This window comes from Poecilia latipinna, unplaced genomic scaffold (genome assembly GCF_001443285.1).
Source record: "Poecilia latipinna isolate Pla-1442-1.1 unplaced genomic scaffold, P_latipinna-1.0 Scaffold72, whole genome shotgun sequence".
In the NCBI taxonomy this organism is placed as follows: Eukaryota; Metazoa; Chordata; class Actinopteri; order Cyprinodontiformes; family Poeciliidae; genus Poecilia; species Poecilia latipinna.
The window spans coordinates 545,727-563,833 of record NW_015112688.1 but is presented as its reverse complement, the minus strand read 5'-3'; the positions used below and the strand labels follow the sequence as shown (position 1 = coordinate 563,833).

The 18,107-nt window shown below is 38.3% G+C and overlaps 1 protein-coding gene across 2 annotated transcripts in view; it reads right to left on the bottom strand.

Annotated features, from left to right (window-relative positions):
• Positions 1-1,856: 1,856 nt before the first annotated feature.
• lrrc75a (leucine rich repeat containing 75A) overlaps positions 1,857-18,107 on the bottom strand; it is a 54,788-nt gene continuing 38,537 nt past the window's right edge. For both annotated transcript variants that reach the window (XM_015016266.1, XM_015016275.1), the window contains 2 exons: positions 9,717-9,990; positions 1,857-8,917 (listed from right to left, as the gene is read on the bottom strand). In XM_015016266.1, coding sequence (XP_014871752.1) covers positions 8,291-8,917; positions 9,717-9,990 — 901 coding nt within the window. In that variant the 3' untranslated portion in view covers positions 1,857-8,290. The remainder of the gene's footprint in view (positions 8,918-9,716; positions 9,991-18,107) is intronic.

Genomic DNA, 18,107 nt, shown 5'->3' with positions numbered 1-18,107 from the left:
CTTGTAGCTGTGCTCTATGGGAAAAGGGAAAAGAAATCTGAATGTGCAATTTATGTTAATGTCCACTAGATGTCACCAAGCACACATTAGTTTTGGTTTGTACTGTAACTTGTGTAATATACACTTTCATGATTTTGAATTTGTTGAAAATATTGGAAAATATTTATTTAGAAATAAATTAGCTGTAGTGTATTCCCTTTGTCTTATACTGATTTGAAAAGGCCAACAGGCTCATGGAGAGATGTCACCAATCATTTTCTACAGTAAGTTGTACAGTGACTTTGGATATTATGACTGGTTTATGATTTTCTTTTGATCTCTTTGGCATTGAATGTCAGATAACTTACTTTCATTATTCAAAGAAGTTTAAAAATGTAAAAAGGAATTAAAAAGATCAAAATTCAGTAGCTTGCAAAAGTTTTCATACTTTTTTTTATATTTTATCACTGTGCAACCAGAAACGTTAGTGTATCTCATCTGTGACAGACCAGCACAAAGTAGTGTGTTATTATTTTAGTGCATTAAGGTTTTAAACTAACATATATGATTAAAGTGTGTGTTTGTGTTTCACTCTGAATAGAAAATGCAGTTAGTTCAAGAGAGTGAACATTTATGTAACCAGGTTATTGTAGCTTTTTAATATCCCACTCTCAATTGACTTTTTGGGTTTTCTTGCTGAATTGAACAAGCTGCCAAATTACACGTCAAAACAATGCCCTCCTTTTTCAAATCTGAAAAAAAAAAATCAATGTTTCTGAGAGCAACTGCATGAGTACTTTTGCAAAGTATGTCATTTACTATTTTAACTTTATCTATAGCACTATCTATTTATCTCCTATTCCACTGAGGAAGCAGCTGTTTTGGTGAAATCAGATAAGTGGCTGTTGCAAAGGAAAGGAATCACAAAGACAAAATAGCTGAGTTACTCTTCCTCTTATCATAGACTTTATTGGTTAGGCCCAAGGCAAAACAGCAAATCACAGTCATACAAATCATCTCGGATTTTAGTAAGTCTATAAAGTTCTTCAAAACCATCAGATTGACAAAGTGACAAAAAATTAAGTTAGTATAAAGAATATTTATAGAAGCATACTGTAGATTGAGGAGCATACAGAGCATAAAGAAACACTGATCAAGAAACGATCCAAGGCCATTCATGCCTACAGATTCACTCCGATGTTTATTTTTCTACACCAGCTCAGCAGAGTCCTTGAGGAGGATGTACAGTGTCTTTCGTCGCTTTCTGTAAGTCCAAGGTGAACGCCACGATCGTCTTACTGTAACAGAGAGGGACTCGCCATTCTGCCTCTGGAATCCTACGCAGAGTGCAAGAAGGAAAAAAAAAAAAAAAACGTACTTCGCTATAATTTAAAACTTTCCCCTGAACTGATCAACATATGAGCTTCTCTCACCCAAAAGCTGAAGTACAGCCAAGATTATTCTTTCTATTGAATTTCCTGAATCAGAAGATTCCAATTAATCGCCTCCATCTGTTGATTTATGGAGCTAATTCAAGCAGCGCTCTGGTTGTTTCGATTTGCCGTGACCTTGACATTAAAAGCAGACGTGTGCGTGGCGGCAGCTCATTATGATTAAGTACACGTACCTCCGGTTGGGGCTCGTTGGAAGGCAGTCAGAGTAATCACCGCAATGAACCTGCAAGACCCTGACCCCAAAGCACTGAATAAACAAAGCCCGTTGCTCTGACAGAACCACAGGAAAGTTGAAGTACAAGATAGCAAGCAATATTTAAAGTCATTTGTTGTTGTAAAGGGTTCATTCTTTATAAAACTGGTTTTGGAGAGTCGCTTATTGTTCGGGTGGATTAAAGGGATTCCTTTTTCTTTGATATTAGTTTTGATATTAGTTGGATGTGCAAAGCTGTTAATATCCTGCTGGTATCAATGAGGTCAAACATTAACCAGCTGTCCATAAAAATGTCATCCTGTCACTGATGAACAGCTAAGATGAAGATTCGGTTAAAATCAACCACCGGACGGTTCTGGATGAATTTGTAAGGCTTTACCAGAGGGAAAACATATATTTAACTTTGGTAGAGAGTATTTGGTAAATCTAAGCTCAGTTCTACATTAAAGTCATTTTATGACGCTTAATTTATGGCTGTCTTCTCCATCTGTGATAAGGAAAAGTTTTCCGACCCTTCCAGGGAAAGGTCCAGACTCAGGTGTGTTTATCTCCAAGGTTTCTACTGATTTTTTTTCAAGGCCATTTTAAGTCCTGGTTGTTTTTCAGGTGTGTTTTCCTGGCCTAAGATAACCCAACCTTGAGAGCCCTCACAGCAAAACTGCCGTCACTCCGTCTCGTCGACTTGCCATATATGCCATATATGCATATCTGTGGGTCTAATGTGAGGAAATGTTGCTAATTTTGTGGAACATCAAAGGTATGTCTGTGGAGAATGTGGATCAGCTTAATGTTTTGTAAAGTGCAGTGATGACTAAATGTTTACCCAGGGAGGACAAAGGGGAAAGAACTCAAGCTCCATGAAAATATGACTCTTTTCTTTTCTTATTAAAACCACCAATATTTTTATTGTAACTAATTGTCCCTGCTTAACAAAATAACTAAATATAAAATTCAAAAAATAAAGTTGAAAGGGAATAACAAAATTATAATAGATTTTCTCTAGGTGCTCCAGTTTTCTCCCACAGTCCAAAAACTTGACTATTAGGTTAATTAGTCTTAGGTAAGAATCTGAATATGGAAGTAAAACTCAATCTTAAAAAATGTAAACGTATTAGAAATGGTTTCTCACTGGATGCAGACTTAATTTAAACAGACTCTAAAAGCCTTGACTAAAAAGTCACAGCATTCCCACCACTGTAGGATTCCAGAAAAATACAAGTTTATGAGCTGTAAAAATGTTGGCTTATTTTGTAATTTGTGTCTTGTTTATACATTTGTAAGTGATCTGGCTTTTCCTCCGCTGTCTGATTTTATGCATACTCGCCCTTTAGAAATGATTCAATCAGTGAGAATATCATCTGGGAGAAAATGTGCATCCCATTTCACCGTACTGCTAGGAAATTGGCTTTTTCTGTAAAGGCTACTAATGAGTGGAAAACATTGCCTCATGATGTGAGGATCATTAGATCTCTGAGGTTTTTCGAATCTATCTAGGAAAAATAAGATAAAAAGTGATTAAAAATGTAATCAACTATGACTGTGTGTGTGTGCCAGTGATCAAGTTTGTCTGTCGAAACTAATCTGCACTGTTGCATATTTCTGTTTTGTTTTACTGCTTTTCCTTATCCTGCAATCTGGTACAGAGCATCAGATGGTGACCACAATGTTTGACTTGTTCAGAATACTGATCACAATGGCATTGAAAGAGGAACTACGCAATAGTGTGATACTGGTAAAACAACCACATAATATTTTCTCTCTCCACCTTTTTCTAAAATCCACCTGGTAATTAAATTAAATTTGGGTTTAATAGATTCTGGTTTGAATTACATCAGGTAAAAGGATTTAAAGCCTGATGATCATTTACGGCACTTCTGGTACGATCCGATTCTGGGAATATCCTGCTGAGAGCAATAAAGAAACACCCCACTGTCTCAAAATTAAATGGGTTATTGTCAATATTTATCCCCATGCTGCACACATTAAGCGTTACACAGTTTTCCAGTATTCCTCCCCGTGTCTGCGCTTTGTAAAAACCCCTCTCTATTTCACATAACTGAGACTTGATTAATAAAACACTCCAGAAACATGCCTTTGATTGGTCAGCATGGGGTTCAGTGTTCACCGAGCCTCTTATTAAACACACAGTAAAATAAGAAGCCTTGAAAGAGTCGGAAAACCTTTTACTGGCACTGTACGGCCTTTTTTTCTCTCTCTACTGAAGTGTTTTAAGTCTGATAAATGTCCTTAAGTGATGTCATTTGGCCCATTGTTTGATCACTTAAGACTGAAGTCATAAACATAGAAAACATCTGGAGCTGTGGTGGTTCAAAGAGACCATGGCGTGCTAATGTCTGACTGACGCTACAGTTTGATTTGCCATTATCATGACGCGGCTGAATCTATTAGAAACTAACTGCAGTTGTGTTGTCAGTGATTGATGTCGTTAGCAAGTTTTACAAGAGAGAAAGTATGAGCTGAGAGAAACTGTTGACTCTAGATGAAAATAAAAAATAATCTTTTCCCCTTTTTATTTAGTTCCACTCGAACATCACGTGACTGCACTGCAACATCGGGTCAAAATGAACAACAGAGGCACATTGAAGATCTGCTCTCAGCAGAGGGAAGCAGCAACACAAGCAAGAATTAAGTGCAGAACAAAGTCCGACAGGTGGTGCATCGTCAGCCTAGATCTGCAGAAACTGGCATTAAGAGGGTCCGTTAATGTCTAAACTGATAGCACTCATTGGATTGGGGACTTTGATTGGGTTGGTCTTCAATAGGAAGCAGGCACCTAGGAGTACATAGGCGCTGTAAAGTGTAAAGTGCTCATCAGGTAAGGTTTTGTGCCCAGGGATGCCCGGTTAGATGCATCCTGAATGAACTGAATGGCATGGTGATGAGAGCATTCAGCCATTTGTGTGTTGAGACATGGGTACATCTGAAAGTTGCGGACTCTGACAGACTGGACTTGCCAGCCCTGGACTACAGAAGTCATGCAAGTCATCCTGCTGGAAGTTAGCAGGATTACTCATCGAAATTATTTTACTGTTGTAGACAGAAAGAAGCACAAAATCTAATAGTTTTGTATGCAGTTATTCATTACCCAAGCAACAATACTGCTTTGAACAAATGAAAAACATGAAAAATGATAAATTAAAAAGCAAAAAAGGCAGGAAAAATGATCCCATCTCATCTGTCCTGCTTCTAAAAGGACTTACTTCAAACAGCTATATTAGTTTTAGTCTAAAACAAATATTTAACTTAACAAGAAAATGTTCTGCAAACTGTTTTAATCTCAGTTTAAATCTGTTGTCTTTGTTAGTTTTAATCTTTCACCAACAAATAAGGAGAAATGTGCTGAAAAATATTAACTCATAGGGATAACCACAAAGCATTTGTTCTTAGGCACAGTTCAAACTTCTTAGGTGAACATTGAGCATGACCTAAAAGCTGCCTTATCGGGAGCCAAAAATATACATAGCTCTCAAACAAATCCTTGCAAACTCAGGTTTATAATTTTAGTTTTACATCCAAGGATAAACTTAGTGCTCCTTAAGTGTTTTTTTTTTCTGTTTAGTGAGACAGTTTGCCAAAAAAACATTTACTTTTGAAAATCTGAATGGCATTTTTTCAGTTTTTAGATAAAAAGTACTTCTGAAGAAACTGAAATTTTAATTGTAATTTTAGTCAGAGGATTCTCTACTATTGATTGTTTCAAGAACTTACTTTCCCATTTCTTGCATTTCTGCACAAAATCAACAACACACAGTTAAAAATGATATTTTTTACTGCTTGCTGTTATTGTTTCATCAGTATTATGATTAAGACTTGATCTCGTCATTTAGCATCTAGCTTGGATCGTTCCACTGGCTAAAGTTAATCTCTAGTCTGAGAAGGCCCAAGACCAAAACTGATTTCTTACATTTTTAGGTTTCTGAAAATGTTATTTAATAAACCTTTAAACTGTTAAGATGTTTACTTTGGAAGGCTATTTGCAGAGGAGCCAATGGTTATTCACACAGCAAATGGAGGATTGAAGCTGAATGTCAACAGTGATTCTCCTGAGAGAAACATGCAATGAGAAAGGAATATGGAAAAGTTTTCAGGTCAGAATAACTGTCTGATATAAGAGGAAAGTGGTACAAAAGGCAAAAATTTGTGCATGTTGTGTTGTAAGTATGAGTTTAGTTTTTCATCTAAATAAATAACAGTGAAAATATCTACCTTCAAAGGTTCATAAAACAGTGTTTGTGTAAATCTCTACGATGTTTTTAAAACTGGAGCAGTTTTAAGCCGGCCCTTCTTGGACTAGCCGTTAGCTTCATTCGCTAGCAGAAAGTTATATGCTAACAGAACCTTTAAGATCACAAAACATAAGAGGTACTGACTACAGAATAAATATTTCTCTCTAGGTTCTCATTTTCTCTGATGTTTCAGTTGAAGTTTAGAAATACCAGATTCAAAGCTAATGTCGAAAGCTGCACAAAACTTTTTGTTCCGGCTTCACAGTTCACTTTGTAGCACAGACTTCCTAACTCCCATGTGTTTACTGACCTTCCCTTTGTAGTCTGTTTGAAAACGAATACATGCGATACATTTGTTTCTCAATAGGTATTATGTTTTTTTTTTGTCCCTTTAGTATTTTGTGTCTTTGCAGCTTGGATCGCTGCATAACCCAGTGGTGGTCCAGCTGGGTTATGCAGCTTGGATCGCAAGCTTTGATAAGAGCTTGCAGCTTTGTTAAAATTTTCAGCATGTTTTGAACCGACTATTCGTCAATTAATACTCACTAAGGAAAGTTTCCTACTGGGTTTAACAACTGATGGAAGTTATTCTTCATGCTATTTAATCTACCGGATTGGAAAGATATTGGCTTTTTTTTTGGTAGACAGGTCATGATTGCCAAACGTTTCTAAACATGCATTTGCTCCAACATTAACTAGTTTCATTGTAGCTGCTGGAGGAATCCTTCGAAAACGGAAAAGTGAAGGTAGACGAAAAGATGCAGATTCAAGAGTTTGCATCTTTTGAGTTGTTGACCGCCAAATTTCATGATTGACAGGACTCATACATGCCGGTCTGTATTTTTGTTTTTAATGAACAAGATTTAGTCTTTATGGGATGTAAATGTATTCATATTTTGTTATGAAAGGTGTGTATATGCTGCTTTGTTTAGTCTGTGATATTAGTTACATCTTACGTTGTTTGTTTCAAACCTCTTTAAAACTCAACAAACATTTCAATAATAAAATTTAAAGATTGTTTAGAGTTATTGTAGTTGGCTTGGGGGTCATAAATGGTCCTATTTGATAAGAGTCTACAGTCTTAAATAGAGTGAAATACAGTTGTCATATAATAATATAGAACTGGATTAAATTATATTCACCATTTGAGCATTTTTGGAACCACAGACTCCAATTATTGTACAATGGAAAACAAACTCCTACATCACGGTTTAGTACATGGATACGAAGTGGGAAGGGAAGAAACGGTAATGCGTATGTACCAAATGTTTGTGTGAATTTTAAAAGAGGCAAACTAACATTTTTAGTCAAACCGATAAGATGACTTCCTTACATGTGGCTCGGCAACACAGTATGACGTGTTGCTGATTGATTACCTGGTTGTTCAGCTCCACTTGTGAACGAGGCAACATCTGACTTTGTACATATTTACTGCATTTGGATGAAGCTACGTTTTCATTCTCATATATTTCTCTATATATCTAGGTATGTCTCTTTGCAACAATACAACTTGTTCCCTTATAAAATATCTAATAGACTAGTTTAGCTCATAAATATTGCTGCTCCAGACTCCAATAGTACTAAATATGAGCTCTTGGTTGTCAGAACCTCAGAACTAAGCTATGAGATATCTCCTCAAACATCTTATATATATATTTTGATATTTATAGTACAACCAAAAATACAGTTTATCTGTTAAAGTTCTGCATGATGTTACGCGAGGAGGGAAAGCACAGCTGGGGGAAAGCTACATACTGCTACCTGAGTGCAACCGTAGGGGCGGCGGGGGCTATATATAAACACAGCGCTGTAAGCATGTGACGCACACTCGCGTACTGAGCCATGGAGTAAAAGCATGACCTAGATCATGAGGAAAAATACTTCTAAATGTTTCATGTTCGGAGATGTGGCCGGTCCTAGCACATCTATCCTCTGTACACATTCAGTTTAAAATAGCAAGTTTTCTTTTGTAACTTCTTCATGGCGACTGGTTTGCTCTCCGCCTGTGAAACACTGCGCACCTGTTTGGTTTGACTGCAGCAGCAGATTTACGCCGATGGCTTAACTTTTGATTTCTGCTCGTCTTCTGATCCTGGTGGAGGGAAAAGTTTCTCCGGCTTGGTTTCATCTCATTTTGAACCAGCAAACAGAGGTGCGACAGGCACATGTAGGTATTAGCACGATTAAAACAAGGAAGGACCTAATTCAGGATCAACATTCTGCATTGAGCCTCTATTCTGTGCATCCTCAGGCGTATCGGATCGGTTGGTCATAAATCACCAGCGGGGGCTTTTTCATGAAGACCGCATGCAACGCTGCAGCCTGTACTCCCATCACCTCTGTCCACACAGGACGGGACACAAGAAGGAAAACACAAGCAGATCTGGGAGCAGCACTCAGGTTAAATGTTCTGATTGGTCCGTCATGTCCTCCTCCTCCACTCTCGCTGGCTCAACTACAGCAAAGGAGTGCTGGGACTGGCTGGAGCAGGACAGACGGGATGAACGGCTCTGTGTGTCGTCCTCGTCCTCCGCCATCACCGCCCTCCTCCCGGGTCTTATGTCTTTCCTCTGGTCCTGGTCCTCCTTCTCTTTTTCCTTCTCCTTCTCTTCCTCCTCTCGCCACGCTCTCCTGCTCCTCACTGTCGCTCTCCGCTGCTCCCCCAGCGTCCACATGCTGTCCTCCTCGTCGTCTTTGCCCTGAATCTCCCTGTCGAAGTCCAGCAGCTCTTCCATCATCTCCTCGATCTCTGTCTCTCCGTCCATCTCCTCCTCCACCTCCGATCGGAGCTCGCCCATGCTCTCAGTCAGGTTGGTATCGTCCGTCTCCTCCTCCTCTCCGACACCCCTCAGCCTTTCGGGAGGGTCGCTGGCCTGACTCTCGCCAAACTCCAGGATGGTGGGCAGGTTGCCCTGCTTGGGGCAGCGCTTCCTCAGGCTGACCAGGAAGGGCTGAGGCAAGGAGAAGATGTCCACGTTGTTCCCCAAATCAATCCATGTCACACTTGGAAAACTGCTTGGATCCTGAAATGGGAAATATTCACATTAAAAAGAGATGTTTATCTCCATTATTTTTTATTGTTGAGGATCCACATTAGCTACATCAGGTTTAAATACTCTAGTCTTCTTAAAGACTTGAAAAAATGAATTTTACCACACCTGTCACGACTGGTGAAGGTGAAAATAGGGAAGAGTCAAAATGCAAGTGGCGACATGGAATGGTGAAGATTTACTTAAACTCAAAGACTTTACATGGACATAAGTGTTCATCAAACTACAGACATAAAATAGACAAGAATCCCAAGTGAGGAAGATAACTAATCAGGAAACACAGGTGAAAAAACATGAGCTAAATTAACAAGAAGAATTTAGCTGGCCTGAGGAAAGCAGACGAGAGAGACTACAGGAAATAAAACCTTGCATGTAAAGGATGACAGAACCTTCTCAGCACAAATGAAACTAAAGAAAACCAAAACATGGAAACTGGAACATAACAGGACTGAAGCAAAGTGACAATAATAATCAAGGCCAAGACAAGGGAGACTAAGATAACAATGAACAGAGATGAGACCAGCATGAGAATTAGATTAGCAAGAAACTAATCTAAACAAAACTTTAATTTAAATAAAACATAACACCAATGGAATATAACCTAGAGAAACAAAACATGACACCAGGACAACTATGAACCCCAACCCACAGATAAATAAGCAAAGACTGTGAATAACATGAACCCCATGACAAAAACACCAATCCCCCAGACATCACGACAACACCGGATTATTATCAATGGTATAAACAAAACAAGACAATCCTTTCTGACCTTCAGGGCATCGGTGAGCTCCTTCAGAATAGCTCTGGTGAGTCTGTTTCCGTTCAGAGCCAGCGTCTCCAGGTGCGGCAGAGCAGCCAGCGTGGGGAGGAGCTGGAGGAAAGCCTCATCAGTCAGCTCGGTGAAGCCCAGCTCCAAGCTGACCACGATGGACGCGTGACGCTGCAGGTGTGCAGACAGACGCTCCATGTCGCGAGTCGTTAGAGGGATGCCAGACAGATCCAGGGCACCACTGGACAACGGGGCTGACAACACCGCCTTTAGGCTGGAGACACAAGAACGGAAAATATCTAAGGCGGTGTGGATCAGATCCGTTGAGAGATCAAACTGTTCAGAATTTTTTCACTATTATAAAGTCACACTTTTTGCAATTATAGCATTATTTACTATGACTTGTTGTGTAAGACTAAAGATTGCACTATTTTCACAATACGTTCTGCACATAATCATTGTTAGTAGGTCACCAATTGGACTATATAATAATTATATGCATATTTTTCAAGTCCAAAATGTAGCAGGTAATATGTATTTGTGCAATAAGGAGATCAAACCCATATAAACTGTGCATAATTATTTGGCAGCTCCTTTTTCTCAGGCAAAATTAGCTGAAAATTACATTAAGCTGAGTCTGAAAAATACCTGTCTGGCTCCGACTGGTTGTTTTTGTATTTCTGCAAATGGCAGTAGGACAACAGGGAGAGGGCAGAGTCAGATTTTTTTTCACAGATTATCTGCCTTGGGTTATACTGTCATATAATTACTTTTACCAAATATATATAAAAAACATGTTTATAAAAATTACATACCGCATACTTAAAATGTAGCAAATAAGAAAATAAAACTGTTAAAAAACAATAAATGTTTGTCTGTTGGGGTTGTTTGTCTCGAATGCTGTTTGAAAACATGTTGGAGTCAAAAAATAAATTGAGTTTTGGTGTCTGTATCTGGCAGCAAATTAGCATTTAGGTTCTGACACATAAAAGGAAAAAAATGACCTTAGACGACGTAATGAGAAACAACCAGCCATCTTGTGGACTGCAGGGCTGGACTGTTATCAACAGTTAGCAGCTGAATACGTTTATCTGTTCGTGAGCCAGAGGGACTTTAGGGGAATCTAGGACACGGCAGCCCAAAGCAAAAAACAGAGGTCAAATCTAGCTTCCCAAAATGGTTTTGTTCCCTCTGTCTGGTCACAGAGACAGTCCCTTGTTATTGAATTATATTTTAGATTTGATTTTAAGCTACCGGTTTCTGATTGGTTGGGTCAAGGCACAGGAATGTGATGCACTTTTGGGTTTTTTATATTTTTACTGCATCTCTTTAACACTCAATTTCGGTCAAGTAAGGACATCTTCTGAGGATCAGACATTTGTTATCCATTCTTCTTCTGTATTCGTCATACACTATGGCTGCCACTAATCACCCACTGAAATGTAAAGATTCAGAGATTTTCAGAACATTTCGGTTTCAGTCTGAACACCTGTTAGTATTTAAACCAGGAAATAAAAAGATTATTTTGCATTCTGAACTGACACTGACTGAAAAAGCAACAAGTAGACACGTCTGACTGAACCTCATCTTATTTCTTTTACATCATTTCTGTGTTTCCCAGCTAAGGACATTCGTCTCGGTCGGGATCAGAAGGATTCTCTCAGGCAGAACTTTACAATCTGGGATTTCAGGGGACTTAAGCCATGAATCTCATTAAACTGCAGTTTCCTTCTGCTATTTCCTGCATCTCTAACAAGCCTCGATCGTAGGAGGCTTCTAGTCAAAACAAAAGTATTACAGAAGTGAAAATGAATCTGTTTTTGTCCAAGCGAAATAAAAATACACCAGTGCCCCTGTAATAGGGTTTTAACAATATTATAAATATGAAGTTTGTCAAAATGTGCATGTTTATTCTTTGAATTTATTTTATTTAGTCAACAAGTTGTTTCTTCAGACATTTATTTGTGTTTTAAGTTCAGTTATGCTGCGCTTGACAGTTGGTGGTTTCCATAGTAACCGGTAATTTTTTTTCATAATTAAGGACCAACTGTCTGTCCAGTAAAGACATTTTAAAGAACATCTCCAAGTAGTCAAATACCTTGGAGAAGAATTAATAATAAAGCATGTCAGTTTCACTATTAGTTTAAAGCATTCAGCATGCTGAGGTGAGCAAAGAATCTATAATAGAGAAACTTGAGATTAGGCAATGTTGTTAAGTAACCAAAACTAATATTTGAACCATTATGATGCGCATGGGGAGATAAGGGAGGCACGATATATCTACACTAACATCAGTATCGGCCGATATTAGTCATTTTTTAATATATTGGTATCCATTCGATGAATAAAACTGGACTGATATTAACAACCAATATTTACTTCCAGCTTATTGTGATTTATTTCTGAAGAGGGTATTTGTTTAGTCATGTGACAGTGTTTTTTTTTTTTGTTTTTCAGTGGTGAAAGGGTAATGAACTATTGCATTTGTAAATATTGGTTATCAGCCATTACTGCAATATCAACATCGGAATCAATATTGGTCAAAATCCCTAGTGGAGATAGATAGCAGAGTGATTCCAGGAGGTTATTCTCCCTGTGAAATCACGTCTTTCTATGCCACTGAAATGAAAAGCAGATATGCTAGAGTGTAAGGGAGAAAACATGTAAGTGTATGTAATCGGTAATGAAGTGCTTTAAAAAAACACCTTGAGGCAGATGATGCTGCCCCTGACAGTCTGGGTAAGTGATCTCAAACTACTTCCCACAGCAGCAGCCCTGGAGGGACGCGCACCAACCCCAGTCCAAGCACACCATTTCCTCCTCCACGCTAAGTGAAAGTGTGCTAATTAGTTGACACAGCTGGTGTGGTGATGCCCTCGGCTCTCCGTTACTCCAAGATTGAAAACACTGATCTAATCGTTCCAGTCCATAATACCACCTCCCATCTTCAGCAGCCCCTCCTCTTCCACTCTGAGTTCACAGGACCACCAGAAAGTAAAATTACACACACTTGAACCCAAAGGCAATCTTTTAAGCGCCGCATGCAGTCTGATGTGCTATCAGCACGGAGGGATTTTTCTCCTATGGCTTCATGGGTTGCTTTCCCATGGCTTAAAGCCCCATAGCCTGTCACAGCTCATACAGCTTCCAGTGCTGCTCTCTTCTCATCGATTTGAAGCAATAAACAAGAGCAGGCATGAGTCGCAGAGTGGAAATAAAACACAGATGAGAAGCTAAAGGAAGTCATGATGTATTTGGCTTCAGATCAGAATCCCACGCCATGGAATGCGACACACTCCTCCCAGCTTCAAACCAGGGTCATCCACCCTCTGTCTCAACAACACCCGGCGATACGGTGGAAGGGAGGATGATTCTCCTCTACGAATCTCATTCTGGGTTCATTCCTGGAAAGTAAAGGTATATATTAAATCTGCAGTATGTAACTTTTATAAAAATAAAAAAAAAGATGTAGTGAATGTGTCAACAAATATGTAAACCAATAAAATAAAATTTGTAAAAGTTACATACTGCAGCTTTAAGAAATGATGAGGCTCGATTAAAATGTTTACTCAAGTTGATTGCATGGTGTGTAATTAATCGCAATTAATTCGAATTTTAATCGAAACTCTTACGCTGCGTTTTTAATTCATGACCCCTTTTTGTGATGCTAATGAATAGACAATTAAATGAATAGACATAGGAGCTCTACAAGAGAGATAATGTTAGCATTAGCGTTGGGGACATCTGTGCTGCTGCAACATGTTTTGCATTGAGATGGTATTTTAGAGGTTAATAGCGCCGGTGATAAGCTACCTCCTTTTAGCACAACTTGCACACAACATTAGTTATTTTCCAACAGTCTCATCAGATTGTTTTTTTGAAGCAAAAATTAACTGAGCAACACCCAACTGGACTTATTCAACTGAAGTCAAGCTAGCTCAATTGAAAAAAAAAAAAAAAAAAAAACTCAAGTTAACTCAGTGGCACTACAGTTCAGTATCTGTGTATGTGCATAACGTCAAGTCTGTTGTTGCTTTTCTGTTGATCTGGTATAATGGGGAATCTAAAATAAATGACCAAAAATCTGTTAGAAACCTGGCAGAATCAGAAAAACATCTTGGACCCTGTGCAGCTCTGATTATTACAGTGACATTATAATAACTTGTGACTCAGCAGCTACTCCTCCTCTTGTCCCCACACTGAGGAAACAGTTAGGTAACAAGTCATTACTAACATTTCATACCGCTCTTGGAATAAACTTTTGAAATGGTTCATCTTAAGCTCACCACCAATAATAGAGAACTTGTAACATTTTCCCCTAAAGTATGATGAAACATATAGTGTATTTCCACAACAATTCCTAACACACAATTGTTTTGATCACTTTTGAACGGCCTGGAACTGCCCACTTGTTTCCTGAAAAAGACTCATAAAGCGAATTCATGCCTGATGTATGTGAATAAAGCTGAGGAGGCAGAATGTGCATTTATGATATCAGGATATTGCTTTATCCCAAGTTTACACCCTCTAACTTCTTTTCTCAATTAACTGTGTGTGTTTTTGTTACCTGGGAGGACATAGGAAGGTGAGGGAGGCGGAAGAAATTATCTTTAAACTTCCGTACAATAAGATTCACAAAGATAGTGTAGAGGCTGTGTACAAGTAAGCTTTGTGTACCTATCCATGTAATTTCAGGAGACGTCACTGACTCCAATGTAATTACCTTGTTCAGCTTTATCAAATCATTTACCATCAGGAACTACTTCTATGCGCAGTCTGATTTAATCCAATCATTGCAGCATGTCATTGCTCTGATTAGGCCAATTTCAACCAGGGGCAAAGTGAAAGACAAATCTGCCGCTGAAGTGGTAATCTGGGTGAGAACACTCCAACAATATTCTTCACTGTTGCTTTGTTTGAACCTTCATATTGCCTAAATCAGAGACTGATGCTGCCTCATTGATTTCATCCCTCATTCTTACATCTTCATTTAAGGTACCAGGACAAGATAGTTCATTCACACTCCCCACATATTTTTTTTTCTGTATAGTTAGCATAGGCAGCATGCTACTTTTCTTCCACACAGTTTATTTTTTACACGCCGTTGTCTGATTTTGTATTTAAAGAAATAGCCTTTGTAGATTTGAGATATTACTTTCTGAGATTTCTTTAATGTCTGAGCTAACGTTTATCCTAATCTGAGAATTATTACTCAGCATTTTCTGGTGACTCGAACACCTGCATGTCACTTTTTATGTAATTTTTGTTAAGTTTGTACATATATATAAATATTTATGTAATGTACTTATATTAAATAAAAACATTGATTACTGGGCTACCCAGTAATCAAGCTCTGCTTTGGTTGCTAGGTGACGGGCTGGGCTCTGCTTTGGTTGCTAGGTAACGGGGCAGTGCCTACCAATTATAATGTCCAGGAAAAGTGAATGTTGCAAATCAATGACTCTCGAATAATATCTGCTGGATTTCCTTAGAAACTTTTTAAGCTACCTTGAATAATTAATCGAGTTTAATGCACTGCTGCTCTGTTTATGTCTGATTGAATTGAAATTACTGTTCTCTAAAGTGTAGTGAGACGACATCTGTTGTCAATTGGCGCCATATAGATAAAAACTGAATTGAATTGAACTTAATTATTGAAACTGCTTGTTCTTTCAGACACCAAAAAACATTAACTTATTGCCAAAAAGCATCTGTGTTGTTTTAAAAGTATTGTGTATTTTCCAGGCACAACGTGCCATTTTAAAACACAATAAAATAATTAGGTTTTCTTCAATTGTTATGAAATTGCTATTTATATAAAATATGACTTGAAAGAAATTCCCCGTTGCAGAACAAAAGCCTTGATATTAGTACTCTGCCTCTTTAAATCTCCTGAAAGAATCAAGGCAACACTCCAGGTATGTTTTAGATGAGGCAATAACAATATAACATGATGTAAAACTAAAAAAAAAAAAAAAAAATGTTAAGCACTTGGGTTGTTTTAGAAGTAATAGAGACCCAAATGGAAATACAAAAACATACAAAAAGTGATTTTCCCCTAATAGGCTCCATTGAAATACAAAACTTTCTTTTATTATCAAATCTTCACAAATGTCTGTTATTGACATTCAAGTTTGTGGTTGCAACATGTCAAATTGAGAAAAATTTCAAGGGGAGTGAAAACTTTTTCAAACCATTGTGACCATTCGCTTGAGCCAACTTTGAGGTTTTTATAATCCCATATTCTAGTTAAGAGCTGATTACTTTATCTTCCCCAAGCAGCTGCGTTTGAGTTGTTATCGCCGCCTGACCAACAGGACTCCATGTGTTTGTCAACAGCAAAACTTCAGATGTTATTTTCCAACATCTCGATAGAAAGAAGCAAACTGACCAGAACACTTTGCTTTCTTTCTTTCACTCATTCCTTGGATGGTGGATTTTTTTTTTTTTTTTTCTGAGAGCAAGAGATGCACAAAGTCTCCTTTTGTGCATCTGCCAGCAGTGGGTCTCAGTGGGTAAACCCATTATTCACACAGCTTCCAGGGGTCACTGGGAATAAATATGAGTCACAGACAGATGACAGAGCTGCACTGTGCAGGAGGAACGGACGTGGAACTAGCTGAGCACCAGGTCTTTCTTATCTGATGGTAGCGTGCTTATGCACTGATATGGAGCCATGGCACTGCGCTGGCTGTGCGGCTACACGTCACGGCACAGCGGCGGGCTTTACATACCACATACCGACAGGAAAGGTTACATCTGAATGCCTTTATTCAACAGTAATACTTCATATGTCTGGGCTGCATAATGAAGAATGATCTTCTGAACTGGTGTGGTATTGTATGCTCAGCAGAAAGAGTGTGGGCAGCTCAGAGTTTTAGCTGTAACATGAGCTCCATCTGGACACAAATTAAAATAATTCACAGCTATTTTTTTTTTCTAAGAGAGCAGATCATTCAAATTGATTAAAAAAGCATAATCCTCCTAAAAATCGCACCGGGTCCTGTTCTTTCTTGACTGCTCAAGGCTTTGCTGGCAGCTCTGTTAAAAAAGCCTGTGTATTTTTAGAAAATGGATGTTTGTTTCCTGTGTCCTCGTCTTTATGGCACGAACACACCAAGCCGTGTGCAGCTCAGAGAGGACGAACCGAAGTGTACAATTTGGCACCTTGTATAAAAGGGCAGAAAGAATGACTCACAAGATGAGTCAGGGGAGAGAGCAAAGAAAGAGAGAGATGAGATTAGGATTAAAATAGGAAAAGAACGTGAATCCAAGTGCTTTCAAAGAGCTGGGATTAATTTTTAGTTTTCACTGGCTGTGGATTGTAAATTATAACCTGGATTAGAACAGAATTAACAGCTGAGAGTGAGCAGCTCGAGAATATCAGTGACCAGTGTGGTGAGAGGATTTCATTGATCTCAATGAGCTCTCGAACATTTATTAGAGACTAAAATGCATTTTAAACCGACTCATCTGGACTCTTTATTTACTACATACACACTCAGCGGATATAAATAAGCCAAATTTATCTCCTGAGGTGTCGAATGGAAACAAGCCAAGCAGGTACAGATTCTTTCTGAAGTAATAAAGTCCAAAATCAGTATTTTAATCACGGCACTGATTGCACCACTCAGAATTTTCTGATTAAAAATCTCAGTTATCGAAACAGGTACATCACTTTTTTACTCTTTTTTTTTATGTTTTTTACACAGCTGGACAACATGATTTTGCTCATCTAAATTACATTTTATATTGGCAATAAGCATCGTTAGAAAAGATAGCTTTATTTAAGGAGACCAACACTTCCTTGAAAAATTAGGATATGTTTATGAGCAATACAAAACGTGTTTATTAATTTTTTTGGAAAAAGTCATTCTCTGATGATGAGATTTCACCCTAACTTGCAGTGCACAGTCGGTTGTTTTTAGCCCTTCATGAACCGATTCGCCCAAACTACAATTTTCTTTGGCAATGTGGCTGAGATAAAAAGTGAAATAAAGCCAAGCAGCTCCATTTTGACGTTACTGGAACGAACACGTTGTTCATTGCAGTCAAATAACATAACACTTGTCCTTTCCATCAGCCATTGTACAGTGGTTAAACCAGCAGACCAGATGTGCTCGAACTCCGCTTGGGCTGCTACGTGGGCTGTTGCTAGGTGACAGGCTGGGTTCAGCTGGGGTTGCTAGGTAACGGGACAGTGCCTGTCAATTGTAACTTAATTATCAGGAGTTTTTTTTTTTTTTTTTTTTAAATGACTAATTTTTCAGACACCAAAAAACATTAGATTTTTAACAAAAAAGTGTCTGGATGTTTTTTTTTTTTTTTTTTTTTGGGCTTAAACTTTTTTTTAAAGGAAGAAAAACCCAAAAGGAAAAAAAAAAATTCCAA